Here is a 16242-nt window from a genome sequence, read left to right on the forward strand (position 1 = left end):
TGGACATGAGTGTGAAGCCAAGCCCAAAACATCAATGTGTGCTGACCTTCTGGAGGACTAAGGAAATTCTAGAGCATGTGTTGTGGATGGTGGGAGAGCCTGAACTCGGGAAAGGGCTCGTATGGTGCAGATGTGAAGTGGACTTGCTTTGAGTAATTACATGGTCTCCAGTCTCATACCTCCCCTTCACCTGAATTCCCTCTCTCTGGCTCCGTTTGGCCACAGGAAGTAACAATCACAGCCTGGGGCATTTTTATTTCTTTATTTTTTTTTAATAAACTTTATTCTATATTACAAATAGGTTTTTTTTCTTTTTGTTCTGGACTGCAAAATAGGAATGCCTTATATTTACATACACAGGTATACAATTAATTATAACAAAGGTACAGAAGCTTTGCCTTTACCAAGTAACAACGGGATTCCAATTTAAATAGTATAGATTTTATTTATTTTTTAACTAGGATCAATTCAAAAGAAAATCAAACCAACAACAACAACAACCTAAGAAAAAGGATCCCAACCTCCTTTCTAATGCTGTCTTGACATCTCTTTGAGGCTGTTAGTAACACTGTAGTGAAAGGATATGTCTTTACATTGATTTTTGTATTTAAGATGGAACCTTTAGCAAAACAGAGAATGAGACTTCTGGGCTCATGTGTATGTCCAAGACACAGGGTCAGACACTAGGAAGGGTCTGTCTTGTGACATTAAATAATCCAGTTGCCTCTCATCTTGATTCCTTGGGGAAAACAACGGGAGCATTTAGCTAGCACCTAATCTCTCTGCTTCCTTACCCCACTCCGGGATGGAAAGTGGGTTTTCTCCAGGGACTGGAGAAAGAGCAGCATAGAATTTTTAAAAAACACCAAGTTTCTCTTAATATACTTCAGAAAGGACTGCAAGCTTGGACATGTGCCTTGATTTCTTCAACTGGCTCTTGTGCCTCAGTCTATCTGAAAGTAAACAGTAAACTCTCCTACTGTGAAATGCTCCCTTCAGAGTCAAGTAGCCACACCAAATCACACTAGCAAGAGAAGGGAATGCTGAAAGAGCCTAAATGTCCTGGTTTTCCCCGTTTTTCCACACCCAAGTTTGCTTTGCTGAGCTTCCCTTCACACTGCTCTCTGCTGCGAGTATCTTTGAGGTGATCTGTTTCCAAGCAGAAAGAATTTCTTGAGGTAAACTCTCCGTTTTTAGAACAGAAGATTAACACAAAAAGAAGCGCCAATGAACAAACAACAACAACGACAACAACAGAAATCACACACATGACAGTTTGATTAGACTAAGCAGCTTTATATCCTCGCTGGGGTTTTTTTTGGTGGTTTTATTTTTTCCAAGTGTAAATTTTTTTTTTTTTTTTTGACATCTTTCTACAAATTAATTTGTTGCTGTAAGCCTGTGTTCCCTTGGGTGCTTCTCTAACAATGTAATGAACTGAGCCATCTCAAATAAAACATGGTTGACAAGCTCTGTTTTCAAACCATTCTCTGCAAAACTGTTATCCCCTGTAAGACAACACAACCTTTTTTGTAAGAAGGGGCATTGCACAGTGGCAGAGGTGAGGGAAAACTGCAGGACTCCATGGACCAAATGATGCTCTGAAATGGGAACAGCACTGAGTGCAAAGCAGAAAAACTCAGGCTGTGAATGGCCAGGAGGCTGAGGTTCACACCATGATGTTGAGGTTCACTTGCTTCATCAGTTGCCTGCTCTATACCAAGTTTGGCTGGCAAGAGCTAGGACATCCCAACACCCCCACTTGCTCTGGAGAACAACTATTTTACTGCTCATGAGATGCACAGAGTAAATCATCCTGGCATCACTGAGGCTATGCCAATACTTCTCTACCCAACAACTGTCATGGTGAGGCATATGTCAACATAGAAACACAGTCTACTATAATCCTGTAAATGAACATTGCTCCCTAGTTTGGAGAAAGAGATCCACTCCTGGGCTCCCCGGTCATCCCAGGAAAGGAGGTTATCAGAGGCTCAGAGAAGTTTTAAACAACAACACTGATTCAAGAGGTGGATTTTTATACTGATTTCCTCATTCAAGAGTGGGAGATATGCAAACTGGGTTCCTGGATGCAATTTTTGGTGAGATCCCCAAACCCAACACAAACCTGGTGGGACCACAATGCACATTTCTGTACAGTGCCCTCTGTCTGGCTTCTCTAGCTAAATGCTGAACCAGGAAGTAGAAAGGGACAAAACCCACCTTGTTGGGACTGACGGGGTTCCATCAAAGTGCTTATCTGGTCACGGCATCTTCCCACATCGGCAAAGGCCACCCTAGGAAGCATCAGATTTCTATGAATGAACAAAGCTCTTTCTTACACACTAGAGCTTTCCCCAGGAGTTTTCAAGGCAGAACCAGTTTTCTTCCTCTCTCTCATTTCTTTTACAGTGCCAAGCTACCTACAATGACAATGCTCCACACTATCAGATGAATCTGCTTCATGAGTAATTCTTCTACAGGCTGCTGGGAAGGGTGAAGCATGACTTGTTTTATTGATGCTTGGTGATGTGAGAGAGTAGTGCTGGTCATCTCCAGCAACCCAGACTTTTCTTTTTGGTGTGAGACGGTCCTTGGACTTAAGAGTCCTTTGTGGAGACACAAATGTAGGCCCCGCTAAGAGGAGCCCTGGGACTCAGTCCTTCCAGGTTTCCAATCTTCCTTTGGAAGAGTCTTCCACATAATAGCGTCTCCTTTCAAAGCACTTGACTAAAGCCTTGAGGAAGGACAGATACACATTTTGTGGTTTGGCTTACTTTTAAACAATTTCCTCTTGATATTAACTGTTTTGTGGTTGGGTTGTTACATCATAGGAATCCTGGATTTTAGGAAATGTGGAAGGGATATGTAGTCTTGTGAGACTGGCCACTGGACTCTTAAAACTCTATTTATCAGTTTTCAATTGCATTATTAAAAATAATGATGACAATTATGTGATTTATTTGGTCTCTCTCCCTTCACGGTAAACACCTTCCTGTGGGCTAATGCACAAGATCTGGAAACTTTCATAATTGCTCTTCCGTTAAAACAAATGCCAACTAAAATTCTGCTGGTAAATTTTCCTCATGTCATAATGATTTTTTATGGTCTCCAGTGTCAAAGAGGTGTGATAAGACAACTGCAGTGGTAAAACTACAGATGAGAAAGTTAGCATAGCCCTCTTACCTAACAGAGTGAGGCTGGTGTATGCTGGGTTGGACCAAACCTTCAGATATGTTCAGGACAGAATGAAGAGTGGGAAGAGAAGGACTAGGGCATGTTGGGAGAGGAAGGTGCCCTTGGGTGGCTGTATTTCTCCTTTTCGGTAGTTCTCTCGTGCTGTCTGTTCGAATGATCCAATCTCTAGCACCATCTTCCAGATAACATGCAACTTTTCCCACAAGAGTGTTTACTGGAAGGCTCAGTCTGCAAAAGCACATGACATGATGGATATGTCTCAGCTCACTGTGTCACTGTTAGGTGGGCACACTCACAGGGAGGACAAGATATGTTTGCAGAGGCACTGTTCACCTTTTGTTTCTCTAACCCAGCTGCGAAGTCCCAGAGCAAACTCTGCGGTGAAGAAATAATCTTAGCTCTCTCAGTAGGACCACAGAGAGTCTTCATGAGTTCCCTTTCCCCATTGATGATGGTGCTGCAAGTGTCAGCATTCATTGTCATGACTGCAGTGTTTGAGAAATACCCATAAAGATCAGCCAATCATCTGGCCTATTCTGGATATTAGGAGCTTGTCCATTGATTTCTAGGGACTTTGGCTCCAGTTGTCTCCATGTGGCTTGAAAAACAGTGTGGAATACTGTCTATTGGGCATTTTTAGTCAAGTGTGGAAAGAGAGGTGGGGGGAAACAAATCAAAGGAAGAGGAAAATAACTCATCCATGTTGTAGTAGGGCTCATTCTTCTGTTTGTGTCTTTGTTTTTAGTTGTATTTTACATGCACTTAAAAAATAGTTAGCTCAACAGGTGAGGCTGGGAAGAAAGATGCCAAGACCTCTCATAGACTGGGGGATGCTGGGACAGTGGTTGGAAATGGGGAGGGCACTGAAGGGGACAGGGGAGGAAGCCCACGCATTTACATCACGATTCTGGCACATTTTCCAAATGAAAACCTAAACCAGATCAAACACCAGATAAAGAAAAACAAGAAGAAAAACAAGGAGGAGATGAAAGATAAGCAAAATACAGATTTTCTTTCAAATCCTGGGGATGGGGGAAAGAAGAGGGTGGAGGAAAAACGGAAATGCCTAAATGGGAACTTGGGAAGGGTTAAGACACCAATCTCATGGCACTTCCCATTTCCCTTAAGTGTTTCATTCTCAGTGTCTCTGAGGTGTTCAAGTTTTTCTTGAAAATATATATATATATTACAGATGAAAAATGCCGTACCGACAAGAAGAAATAAAATAATAACAATGGTAAACAACCATAATGAAACAAAAGCACAGACCTGAAAACATCAAAAAGAAACAGGGTGAGTCTCAAACTTCCCCTGTGGTGTTCGTCTGACTTCAGTAACAGTGCAGGATTACACCAGTTCACTTTGATACTTTTTTTTTTTAAAAAAACAGCTTCTTCTTCCTTTCATGTGCGCATGTCCAGGCAGTATAGCCCATCACTCATAACCACTTCCCTCCAAGCCAGCTATTTGTCCTTAGACTCCTACCATCCAGCTGTGAGTACAAGGCATGACAATAGGGTCCATATTTTTCTTTTGTGGCACTTTGTTTGTCAAAACCTTTGGTTTCTTCCTTTTTTTTTTTTTTTTTTTTTTAATTTTCCTTTTTTATGTACTTATAAAAAATATTGTGTTTGTGTTGTTGTTGTAATTTTCTTACCACTGGCTCTGGTGGGACTTCCACCCCACTTTCACAGCCATAATCAATGGATCTGGAACATGCGCCGACATTACTAAATGGATCAACAAAACCATGGCAGAACCAACCAAACCCAAACCACCCCCAATGCGCAGGCCTCTTAAAAATGCTGAGATGTCCATAAGGTGCATGATGAGTCCATCAGCTCAGCAATCAAACAGAAAGCAAGCAAAATTAAAAGGAAATAACACACACGCGCACACAGATACACACACACACACACACACACACGCACGCACAAAATAATAATAATTATAATCAAGAGAGAAATGTCTGGGGTTTTAAAACCAAGACGTGTCCCTAAGTTTGCTGTTTCAATATGAATCTTGTGATATTCTCCCCACAGACACATCCAGTTTTGGACTGCTGTTCTTTAAATGGTTTTAGAAAGACTTGCCTACATGTGTATCTGCTTGGCTGAATGAAACCCGCTTGCTGACTAACTCCTGTTTGCACCACATCCCCCATTAGATGCACTCATGATCCATCACTCTGAAGAGGTTCTGGTTTGTTAGCAAGAGGCATGAATAAAATCAAATGCACTCATTCTGTAATCAATTTACACACCCTGTCTTTACCCCTTCCTCCCTCCAGGTGCAAAGTAGATCCAGGCTGCAGCGCTGAGGGTGGTGTGAGATGAATGTGGGCTGATTCTCCGTGGCATCAAGCCACTCCTCCATCTGCTAGTAAGCTCTGTTCATTTCTGGTGAGATGAATGCAGACACAGCTCTTGCCTCCATGGCATACAGGCTGCTAGGTTCGCTAGACCCTGAGGGTCTCCCACTACGCTGAACCATGGTGTTATCCAGGCTGGCAGCTGTATGAACAGAATAACCAAATGCAGAAGAGACACAGGAGCTCACTCCTCTTTGGTTGGCCATGAAACAGGTTGAGATGTTGTTTTGGAGGAGCTGAGCAGAGGATAGGACAGGGTAATCACCCACAATTGTCCTGTTGTGACAGTGATCTCTGAAGGGCTAGGAAGTGCAAAGAGATAGCAAATCCTTCCCAGACAGCAACTGTGCCTTCAGCATGGCCTGTTGGTTCCAGAAATGGAGAAGAGGAAAGGCCAGGAGCTGGCACCAAAAGGCAGATGAGCTTACAGTGGTTCAGAGACCTCCAGAAGACATGCAGTTCGGCTGGGGCTATCTAGGTAGAAGAATATTTTGCAGTGTTTCATTTGGATTTCCTCCAAGATTTCCTTCCAAAATGTGTGGTGACAATTCCTCTTAGGAGTGGCTTTGAAGGAAGGTTTTACCATCAGTCCTATGCACCACCTTGCTTCATGGCAAGCCCTTCAATATCCTTCTGATATTCCACCATGATGAAACAATAGCTTTGTTCCAGTTGAGGAAACAACATGGAAACAACTAACAGCTTTGAAAAAAATCCCTCTGGTTGTTTTTTGAGGCCGAGCTCCTTGCCTGGAACAAAATGAGACATGTGGCTCTTGCTTTCCAAGCTGAGGTGGGAATGAGGGAGATGCTGTGCTGTCCATTGCCAGAAGGAACAGAACCACCACCAACGTGATGCCACTGAGCAGAGAGAGCATTTTTGCTGCAGTGCTACGACCAACAGGACACAATGGGAAAGACGGAGGGGGACACAGGTCTCTTTGAAAAATAAGAATAACCATATGAAACACATGGGCAGGGGAGTGTTGGTCTCATCCTCCCCTCTTGACCCTTCTTCCCCTGCCCCAAGAGAGCAGCTACACCGCTGTTTGCCCAGGCAGATAAGAGCCACAATGGTCTCACTCTGGACGGAGCTGTGGCATTTTTGGGGGAGCCTTAGGGTTCCTCTCCCAGTGGGTCACTATCAAGAGATAGAGTTGCAATGGCTCTGCAGGAGAGGATCTCGATTTGCTCCTGCCCTCCAGGATCCCTGCAAGGCAGGCTGCCTTCCCTTTGGGGAGACTTTTAGTAATACTGAGTTCATTTTCATGTCCGCTCCAGAGGCTACAGCCCTTGGAGGGCAGTTAAAGCAGCATGACAGAAGTTACCTCCCAATTTCCCATCTGCAGAGTGATGATGTGATGTGAGGGGAGGGTTTGTGGGGTTTGTTTTGTGTGTAATAGTTTTTCTCTAGGGCAAAGGCAGAGGGGAAGCTGTGAAAAGGAGAGCTCCACCTGAAAGTCTTGATGTCCCCAGAGCCAAGATTCCTCTGCAGTCTTTTCTTTTAACCCCTGGGGCTTTGTCATTTTGTCCATAGATTTTGAAAGAGAAGGGAGAGAGAGAGAGAAAGAGAGAGAGAGAGAGAGAGAGAGGAGCGCTGTTCAGGTGACTCTGCTTACAGCCGATCAAAACTTGCACTTGGTAAAGATGATGATCTTGAGTGAGGCACGACTTGGTTTATCCCTCCCAGGGTGTCCCTGGCAGGACAGTTCTCAGCTGTCTATGCTCATGAGGGTTATGACTTGTTCAAGTTTGTAGGCAAGTTTCTGTTTCCCAGCCTGGTCATCTTGATCAAGGGCTCCGAGAATCTGGAAAAGGAGAGAGAAAGAAGGGATAGGGATTTTAATATTTTTTGTGCCCCAAAAGACCGTGTCCAGCATCTTATAGCAGCAGACGAGGGTTAACTTTCTCTACTGTAAGTCCCAGGTTTAGTTTAATTCATGCAAAGCAGGTCAGTCAGCCACCATGGAACTAGGCAGGCAGTTTGGGGTTGATGTGACTAAATGCAGGCCTCTAGATTGCAACCAATCAGATAGATTCTTGGAGATCAGTTATTTAGTAGCTTTATTCATTACCTTGCTATGCCACTTGAGATGTCCTAAGGGGTCTCACCTGGTTTTCAACACACAGAACCATGCTGGTTATCTTTAAGTCCTGTGTCATGCTTGCTGGACCATTCTTGGGTGCTTTAGGGTATCTGTAATGGCACTGGGCACACATGCTTAAATGACTTTTAGCCACATGTGATGCAGAGCTCATGCAGGGCTCCTCTGTAGCAAGCTAACATCTGACCATCAACTAGTGCAAGCCAGCTAGATCTGATTGACCAATAAGAGGAGAAAAAAATAGCAGGGATCTGGATGGAAGAGTACTTAGGAGACCAATAATCCCAGACTTTCCCTTTCCAGACCCCAGGCCTTGCTTTTCATTCCTTAAATCCATCATCCCCCTAGCCAAGATGAAGATAGTTATCTGTGACACATGCTGGGCCCTGGGAATGGGTGGGCTGTCCCACGGTCCTGCAACTGCTTTTCCCCATCCAAGGCTCTTACCTCCTCACTGTACTTGCCAACGTAGGAGTATATCTCTGAGAGCGCACTCATAGTGTTGAACTCGTTCATATGCATGCGAGACTGCTCAGCCAAGTATGCGTTCATGTCCTGGTCACTGATTGCTGGCATTTTGGCAATGTCTGAATAGTACCTGAAAGAGATAAATATAGGTGTTTCTTGAGGGGAGAGAGCACAGAGTCAGGAGATGAAAGCCACCAACAATAAGGAGAAAGAACACACTTAGCACACTCGGGCTCTTCTGGTGCATCAATGATATACCTGCTATTCTTTTAGATCAAGGGAGATGATCCAGCCAAAGTAGAATTTACTGAAGCACCATTCCTGAACACCAGCTGTGTGTTGCATTCACTCAAACTTATTCTAAGACTGAAGTCCCAAAGAGCATCCTGTAAACTTTCTCCTTGCCATCAAAGAAGTAAGCAGTACCTATTGATGCTGGATTCATTTGCCAGGTCTTCAAGGGCTTTGAGCCCTGCCTCTAGTCCCACAGAGAAGTCCAACTGATCTTGCTGCCCACTGAGCCCTCAGGATTTTACTCCCATAGACAAAAAAACACCCTTTCATGCTTGCTTGCGCCATTCACACTAACAGATCTGTATCCATTGCTAACATCATCCACCTCCTGCACTGAATCCAGTCGATTCCAGCAACTCCTCTGTTGCTCAGCATTTACCCTTTGCCCTATATTTTAATAGTTTGTATTTGTTCAATGTTTAATAGTTTATAATGCCCTATAGTTTGTGGCAACAGGCTTCAACACTCCCATCCCCAGTCTGACTGGGGAAAACCTAATTTCCTCAGGAGTCAACATTATTCCCCTTGAGCTAAAGAGGACTGGGGCTTTATCCATAGGATATGGACCCTGCAGAACAACTGCCCACAAGGCTTCATCGGCAGAGCAGTGTCTCTTTAAGGAAGTTGCTATTTTCAATGTCCTTCGTCCCCTGGGTAAGGCAGGTCTTGGAGGACAAGGTTTGCGGAAGGTAATCAGTCACTGTCACTCGCAGCTGTGCTCTGCTGTCAACTGGCTAATTAGACGCCATCATTTACATTTTTAATTTCTGCAATTTGACATTTTGTGCACAAGGAAAAAAAAAAAAAAAAGAAAAAAAGCCCATAGCTGCAGCAATCCACAATTTTATAATTAGGAGGCAGAGGGGACGGGGAACCAAAAGAGCTGACAGGTGTCCTGTAAACAGCGTTGAGACACCTGCTGAGATGGAGGCTGTTTTCTACTGCAGAGAAATTGGACACTGAAGTGCTGTATGATAAGGATCCTTCAGACAGACAAGTGGGAAAATACTCCCTATGACAGAGCGGGACAAGCAGCTGCTGAAGTCTTCTACGAAAGACAGCATGGTGCAAGAGCACTGAGAGGAAACCCCTCCACACCAGAAGACTCCAGTTTTGCTCAGTCTGGGTTTGTGCCCAGCACTTCCATCCCTGATTTATTGCAATGGGTTGGTCTCAGTTGCTATCCTGGTTTTGCAGAGCGGGGTTGATGTAACCCTTTGAAGAGAAAGACATAGGAGGCAGAGGTCCTTCTCCCGGCTCTGTGCACAGTCTTCTAGCCTGACTGCTTCCAGAGCTAGACCCTGGTTCATCATAAAAACTCATGTAAACCTCATTAACCTTACTACAACTTCCAGTATGCAGAAAAACATGGAGTCCTAGCATCTTGTACTGTGGGCTTAGGATCAGCCAAAAATCCTAGTCTAACTCAGTACCATGGTCTAAATTTGCCCACTCCCAGTACTCCACTGATGAGTGGTCTGGGCTTGATTTTGCTTTACACTCTGCCTAACCCTCAATCCCCAAGGGGACCTTAAGAGTCGTCTATGAACAAGTAAAGCAGGCACCTCGAAATCCTGTGAGGATCTGTCCTGCAGAACCGCCTCCAATCTAAGATGGTGAGCAGGATGAATAAATATTTCTAGAACTTTGCCACTCCCAGAAAAACTCAAACAGGTCTCAGCAGCAGCAGCTGGACAAAATCAGACTTGTGCTGCATGGACTTCTGACAAGAGAAAGCGTCAGGAACTGGTGGCACCCATGACAGTGCTATTGCAGGCTCCTCAGAGCCAGAGCACACTGCTGAGAAACAAAGAGTCCTATGGCCAAAAAGTAAGGTGTGCCTTGGCTCCCGAATAAAACTCCGTCCATGTGCAACCAACCGAGTTCATAGACTTGTGAAGAAAAACAGCCTGCAATGCAGTGAAATGCATTGATTTATGGTGCATAAGATGAGCCCATGGAGAAGAGCCCAGCTCCTCATGAATATTGCATAGGCACCCTCCTGCTGGGTGAAATGAAAAGTGAAGGGGATTACATCACAGCGAAAATAAATGAGGCCGGTGGAGGAAAGCAGAAGTACTCTGTTGTATTTGCAAGTCTGGCTCTAACAACCAGTTGAAATGCTCCTTTTCCTCTCTGGTTCAGCTAGTCATCACATGGTGGCAGGATAGTGGGTGTAGGGATAGAGTGCTTCCAAAAAGTGAAACACAGACACATGTATCGTCTGCTTCTCCAAGTTTGTCCTGTCTCCCTTTCACCTGCCAGCAACTCTCTCCCGAGTCTGTGACTCACAAGGGTCTGAAAGCTCTCCAGTCCCTTTCCAGCCTTGCAGAGATATTTTCCCAGAAGCTTAACACTCCCATGACTCATCTGAACAACGAAAAGCGGCACACAGAGCTCCCTGGAACGAAGGACAGGATGCAAAAATCTGAGTTTCAGGGCTTGGAGGCCTCTCCAGCCATGACAGACTCTCAAGCTGTGATCTTAGTGTTCCTGGTTCATGGACTATTGCCCACCACCATGTCCTGCTCTCCCCCAGACTCAGCTCCCTGGCCATCACACACCTGAGCAGTCATTTCCCATTAAGACTACAAACCAAGATATTGTGGAAGTGTGTTTCATGGGAAAAGTAAAAGAAAAAGAAGGGGAAAAAAAAGCGTGTACCAATAATCACACCTGGCTGCTAGTACACGGAGAAGACATATAATATCCTTCCATCAGAACTCTGCCATGGCCGAATGACTTGTTTATACAGAAGTGTTTCTAATGAAGCCGTCACTGCACTATCTAAAGAAATGATGAATGTGTATATTAAAGCATCCTAGCAGGGAGATGACAACATCCCTGCTGAGTCTTTATTTACCTTCTATCTGAGCCCAGATCCTCAGAGGTACTTAGGGCCTCTCTGTCATTTGCATACCCCTAATGTCTTCAAACCCACTGTGACGCTGTCACCAAACCCCAGAGGTCCTTACATTTTCACTGCTGGCATTTGCGAGGCTGCTTGTGCGCCGCTTCCCTTTGCCACTGCAGTTGACAGCTCTCACTTACACCGCAGCTGAACTGTGAGGCAATGCAGGGGGAGCGAGATGCTCTTTCACCATGCTGCTCCTGTGAGCACCCTTAAGCTGAGGGCCACCAGATCTCACCTAAGACATGGACAGATCATTGACTCACACGTCCACAGCTCCAGAGGCTGCATTAGCCAGCAGGAGGTTGGGAACACAAGAACAAGCCAGATTCCCTCTGAATGAGACAGAAAGGTAGCAAAGCAGCAAATCTAGCTTAGCCTGTCTCCAAAGGCTCAAAACAGAGAGTCCAAAGTGGAAAATGGTGACTACTTCATCAGATGTGCACTACTTGCTAGCCTGGTGCTGTAGACTTGCTACTTCCTCTGTACTCCCAGTTGTTTCCAGAAGATCCATAGATGCATATCAAAAGATCCTGCCTTATGTGCTTGAGTTTCCCCTGAATCACAGGAGGAGCCTGAGTTCTTACCTCAAGGCTGTTCATTCTCTGATGTGTCAGAAAATGTGTTCATTAGACTTCAGAAGCAATAAAACCCCGGAGAAATTTGGGTAAACCCATCACTCAGGAACATCAGCAACTCAGATGGAGGATGTGAGGATTACTACTAGACCATAGGAGGTGACTTCATAGGTATCATTAGCACAGCAACTCACCCCAGCCTGGCTTGAACAGGAGACACCATGAGACCATCCACTGCCACTGTTGCATGGCGAAGGATTTTTGAATGCACCAGTATATAGTAGTGTTCCCTCTTATTCTCAAAAAATAATTGTTCTTGTTCCTTTCACATCCTCCTCTTTCCCTGGGTTGTCTTTATTTTGTTTTGCTTGTTTTGTTTTGTTTTTCTAAGGAAAGCAATACAACAGTGACCTGGGAATACAACTTGCCCTCTGTTTAGTCAGGGGTAAATGCTCTTGCCTTTGGTACCAACCAGGAAAGGCTCCCTCGTGGAGCTGTTTCACAAGAATGACTGTGCCTGCTGCCACTCAGTAACTCATTAACTCATCAAAAGAGAAGAAAAAAGCTGTGTTGCCAGTGCTTCCTCTTCAGTCTGAAATTTTCCAGCACGGCGGCCGCAGTTTAGGCAGCTTAGCATGGAGCTAATTGCCTTCCAAAAGATCTTTTTGTCATGGCTGTTGTTGTGCCGTCGCTGGGTTGGGACTGCGCTCATTAATAATCATTTTAGCATATGAAAAGCTTGTAACGAATCCATGTGCTGCAGACGGCAGACGCAATTACAGCAATAACATAATTAGGGTTATGCAATAGCCGGCTGTATCCAGACCACTGAAGGAGGAAGAGATGCGTGGAAGGGATATGGGGGACTGCTACAGCAGAGAAGGGCTGAAGGAAAGCTTAGGAATGACCTAGTGACCAGCTCTTTTATGGGATGAAGTGAAGCAAGGCACGGACATGCTGCCAGTTCTTCTGTTGACACGGCATGGCAATTTTAGTTCCCTGTGAGGAATCTGAGCTGCAAAGTTTGCGTTTGTGCTGATTCAGCTACAGACAGCCACGAGACTCTGTTAGCCCAGGCTGATACTATTTCGGAGAGAAGTTCAAAGCCAGGCTGTTGGACACTGATTGGACTTTGTCAATAATAGCATGACAGCTAAGCAAAAGGTAGGGCTCCCAGAGTTAGCTGAAGACCTGTCAGTTCTTCCACAGATTTGCCTTGAAGAGCTTGAGGGAACAATTCTGTCTGTATATGCATCCCCTAGCTAGAGCAATGATTTTATTTTGCATGTGCATGGCTTTTCCTGCTGCTTTTCATCTTGGAATAAATGGTAGAGAATGGGTGGGCAGCACTGAGTCAATGGCTTAAGAGTGAATTGGTGCACAGGTAGTTTCTCTGGGAGATGAAACTCTCCAAGTATCATCTCAGTGCAGAAGATGTGTGGGTCTGAGGCTGTACCCTCTGCGTATAGACACATTTTCATCTCGCCTGCTGAAAACTGCACTATGTAGGAACAGCATGTTACTGTGATGAGAAAACATCAGGAGTTTTTTTGAGACTAAAATTGAAGAAAGACAAGCGATCAGTCTTCAGATGCACCAAAAGCTGCAGCAGAGAGGGAGGGAATGGGCTGTACCCCCTGCCCCTGGGCATGCAATGAGGTGGCATGGGCTTTAATTACAGCCAGGGAGATTTTAGCTGGCCATCAGGGAAAACACTCTGATGGGAAGGACAGCGAAGCACAGGAACGGATTGCCTGAGGAAAGCAGAGGCTCTGTCGTTGGAGGCCTTTAACAAAGGGGTAGACAAGCATCTGTCAGGAAGGCTTTAGACAGAGCTGATCCTGCCCTGAGGCAGGAGCTGGTTGGGTTGACCTCCTGAGGCCCCTTCCAGCACAGGTTTTTATTATCTCTACTGACAACACCCCTCTAACGTGACCCTTGGTATGTTATATCTTGAGCCTTCTTTCTGGCAGAAAAGGAGACACATAAAACTACATTTTTTAAAGTAGAGCCAGGATTTGCACCTGTCATTTGATGCTCTCTTTTAAAGACCTTGGAGTCACCCCAGTGTTTCTGTTTAAAACCTCAATAACTTACAATGTTAGGGTGCATGCAGCTTATAATCTTTATTGTACTAACCTAGTCCAATTTGTCTTTCTTTCTAAAGCTAGCTGCAAAGTGGCCAACAGACGTCACAAGCACTGCACTAGAGGAGACCATCTATTGACTAGAGAGTCCTGAAACTACAGGCTGACAAATTATGTAGGTTAGATCTTGAATGGGTACAGACTATCCATTTTGAGTACTCAAAACACACTCCCACAGTATTTTCCAACAAGCTTAAGACCTTGACATCTGAAGGCTGACACCATGCAAATCATAGTTGGTTCAGAAAAAGGAAATAGATGAATTCATGGACCCAGGACCTGGGTACCAACATCTAGGCCAGGTAGTATTTGTACACAGGTTAACATAATACACTGCAGATGTTATAATGCTGAATCCCACAGGTCAGGTCACTTTAAAAGTGTTTTAGTCCCGAACCTGGCAAGTCTATTTTGAATGGTTTTCACTGGAAGATTCTCAAGGTGTTAAGAACACTTGCAACGCCTCCCTTGACTTTCAGCTTTTCTTTCAGGGGCTATTTTTAATGCATAATAAGCAGCCAAAAGGAGACCAAGTCCCTTCAGGGATGAGAAAAAAGCACCAGTTCCTCTCCTTGCAGCACTGCAGGTATTTTGGGCACCAGTGTGCAATGGAAAAACTCTTTGGCTTCTGCTTTTTTGTGCTCTGCCCCTTTTGAGTCTCCCACATCTCTGCCTCCATGCCAGGCTTTGGTAGGGAAACATCGTATTGATTGTGATGCAGGCAATTAAATGGTGTTAATGAAGTTCAAACAAGTGTTATCATAAGCTTGGCAGCATGGAGAGAAATGAAAGGTCAGCCACAGCCCTTTGTCATCTTTTCAGTGTGGTGATGAATGCTAATGAGACAGTCCCAATTAGAACAGGCTCCCCTTTGTATTGCTTGGGGATTGCATCAAATGCTCCCAAGTTCTCCAGATTTCTAGGCTCAAAGGGGACATTTGAAGTAAACTTGAAAAGATGCAGATCTGAAGCTGCTCTAATATAAATTCAGCAAAGCCTATGGAGTTTTACTAATAGAAGTCAGATGAGAATCTGGTCTACCGTTCCCATTCTTTTCCTCTTTTTTCAATAGACTCATATAATGATAATTGAAAAGCCTCCACCTTGTTTTAGAACTAGTCTGACTCTTCATAGCTTCAACAAAAACCAAATAGCCTGTCCCCATTTTCTGAGTTAGTTCTCCTGCCTCAGTCAGGCCCCACCTTCTGCCGCAGGAAACCCAAGTTGTGGCTGCACCTAGATACTTTTTAGCCGTGTGTTTTCACAGTGAAAGAGTCCTGGGCATGTAATTTGAATGCTGAAATTGGTTTTCCCCAAAAGTCAGGATTTTTCAGTGGGATTGTTTCAGCAGGCAGAGTCCACCTCTGCTTCCCATAGCGTTAAAAAGGGACTGTTGAAATCAAACTCGCAGTTGATTACTATGTGAAGGTAGACCTTTGGTCAGGCCAGAATCTGTAGCTATTCCCTTTCAATGTCCATTCGCAATCTTAAGAGATGGAAAACTAATCTTCGAAGGATTGGAGGAATGTACTTTCACTCATGGTTGCTTCTTATGCCAAGTTCATTCCCTGATTTGAGGTTTGTGATTCCTAAAGGCACACTCCACACTGAGAAACCAGCAGTTGCAGAAGGATGGCCTGGAGTAACCCTGCTCAGCTACCCTTTCAACAGACCTGTTAAAAGTCAGGAGTCTGTCTTTACTCTAGAGTGCCTTCAAGTCGGGTTACAATCTACCACTGCCTAATTGCCCTCTTATAGTTTCTTCTTCATCAAAGAAGTTCATTTGATTTCAGGTTCTTCTGATTTACTCAACTGCTTCTTAAACTCCCCGACTGAAAATCTTTTTATCTTAGAATTCGCTCTTTGAAGAAGTCTAGTGGTCTTGAAGGATGCTATCTCCAGCTGATGCTGACTATAGAAATAACTCCAACCAGTACTGGAAGCCTTTGGATTTGGAATAACTGCCTCAAAGTACAGTTGCAGTATGGAGAAAAGGAATTAATTAACTCAGGGTAGAATTGAAATTATATTTTATTCATCCTTGATATGTTTTTTCTTTGATCTACCACAGCATCCAGGTGCCACTGCCTTGAGTCAGTGGAATAGACACACAAAAATATAAGCAGGGCAGAAGCTCTAACCATATTCCAAAACCCACAGCCTCCCCTTGG

General features: G+C 44.5%; 1 protein-coding gene across 1 annotated transcript in view; it reads right to left on the reverse strand.

The window, feature by feature from the left end:
- Positions 1-247: 247 nt before the first annotated feature.
- Positions 248-16242, reverse strand: part of PLXNA4 (plexin A4) — a 429072-nt gene continuing 413077 nt past the window's right edge. Inside the window, exons 30-31 of the mRNA XM_074828081.1 lie at positions 8121-8271; positions 248-7376 (exon numbers count right to left, since the gene is read on the reverse strand). Of these exons, the coding sequence (XP_074684182.1) occupies positions 7281-7376; positions 8121-8271 (247 nt within the window). The 3' untranslated portion in view covers positions 248-7280. The remainder of the gene's footprint in view (positions 7377-8120; positions 8272-16242) is intronic.

This window comes from Strix aluco, chromosome 5 (genome assembly GCF_031877795.1).
Source record: "Strix aluco isolate bStrAlu1 chromosome 5, bStrAlu1.hap1, whole genome shotgun sequence".
Taxonomy (NCBI): Eukaryota; Metazoa; Chordata; class Aves; order Strigiformes; family Strigidae; genus Strix; species Strix aluco.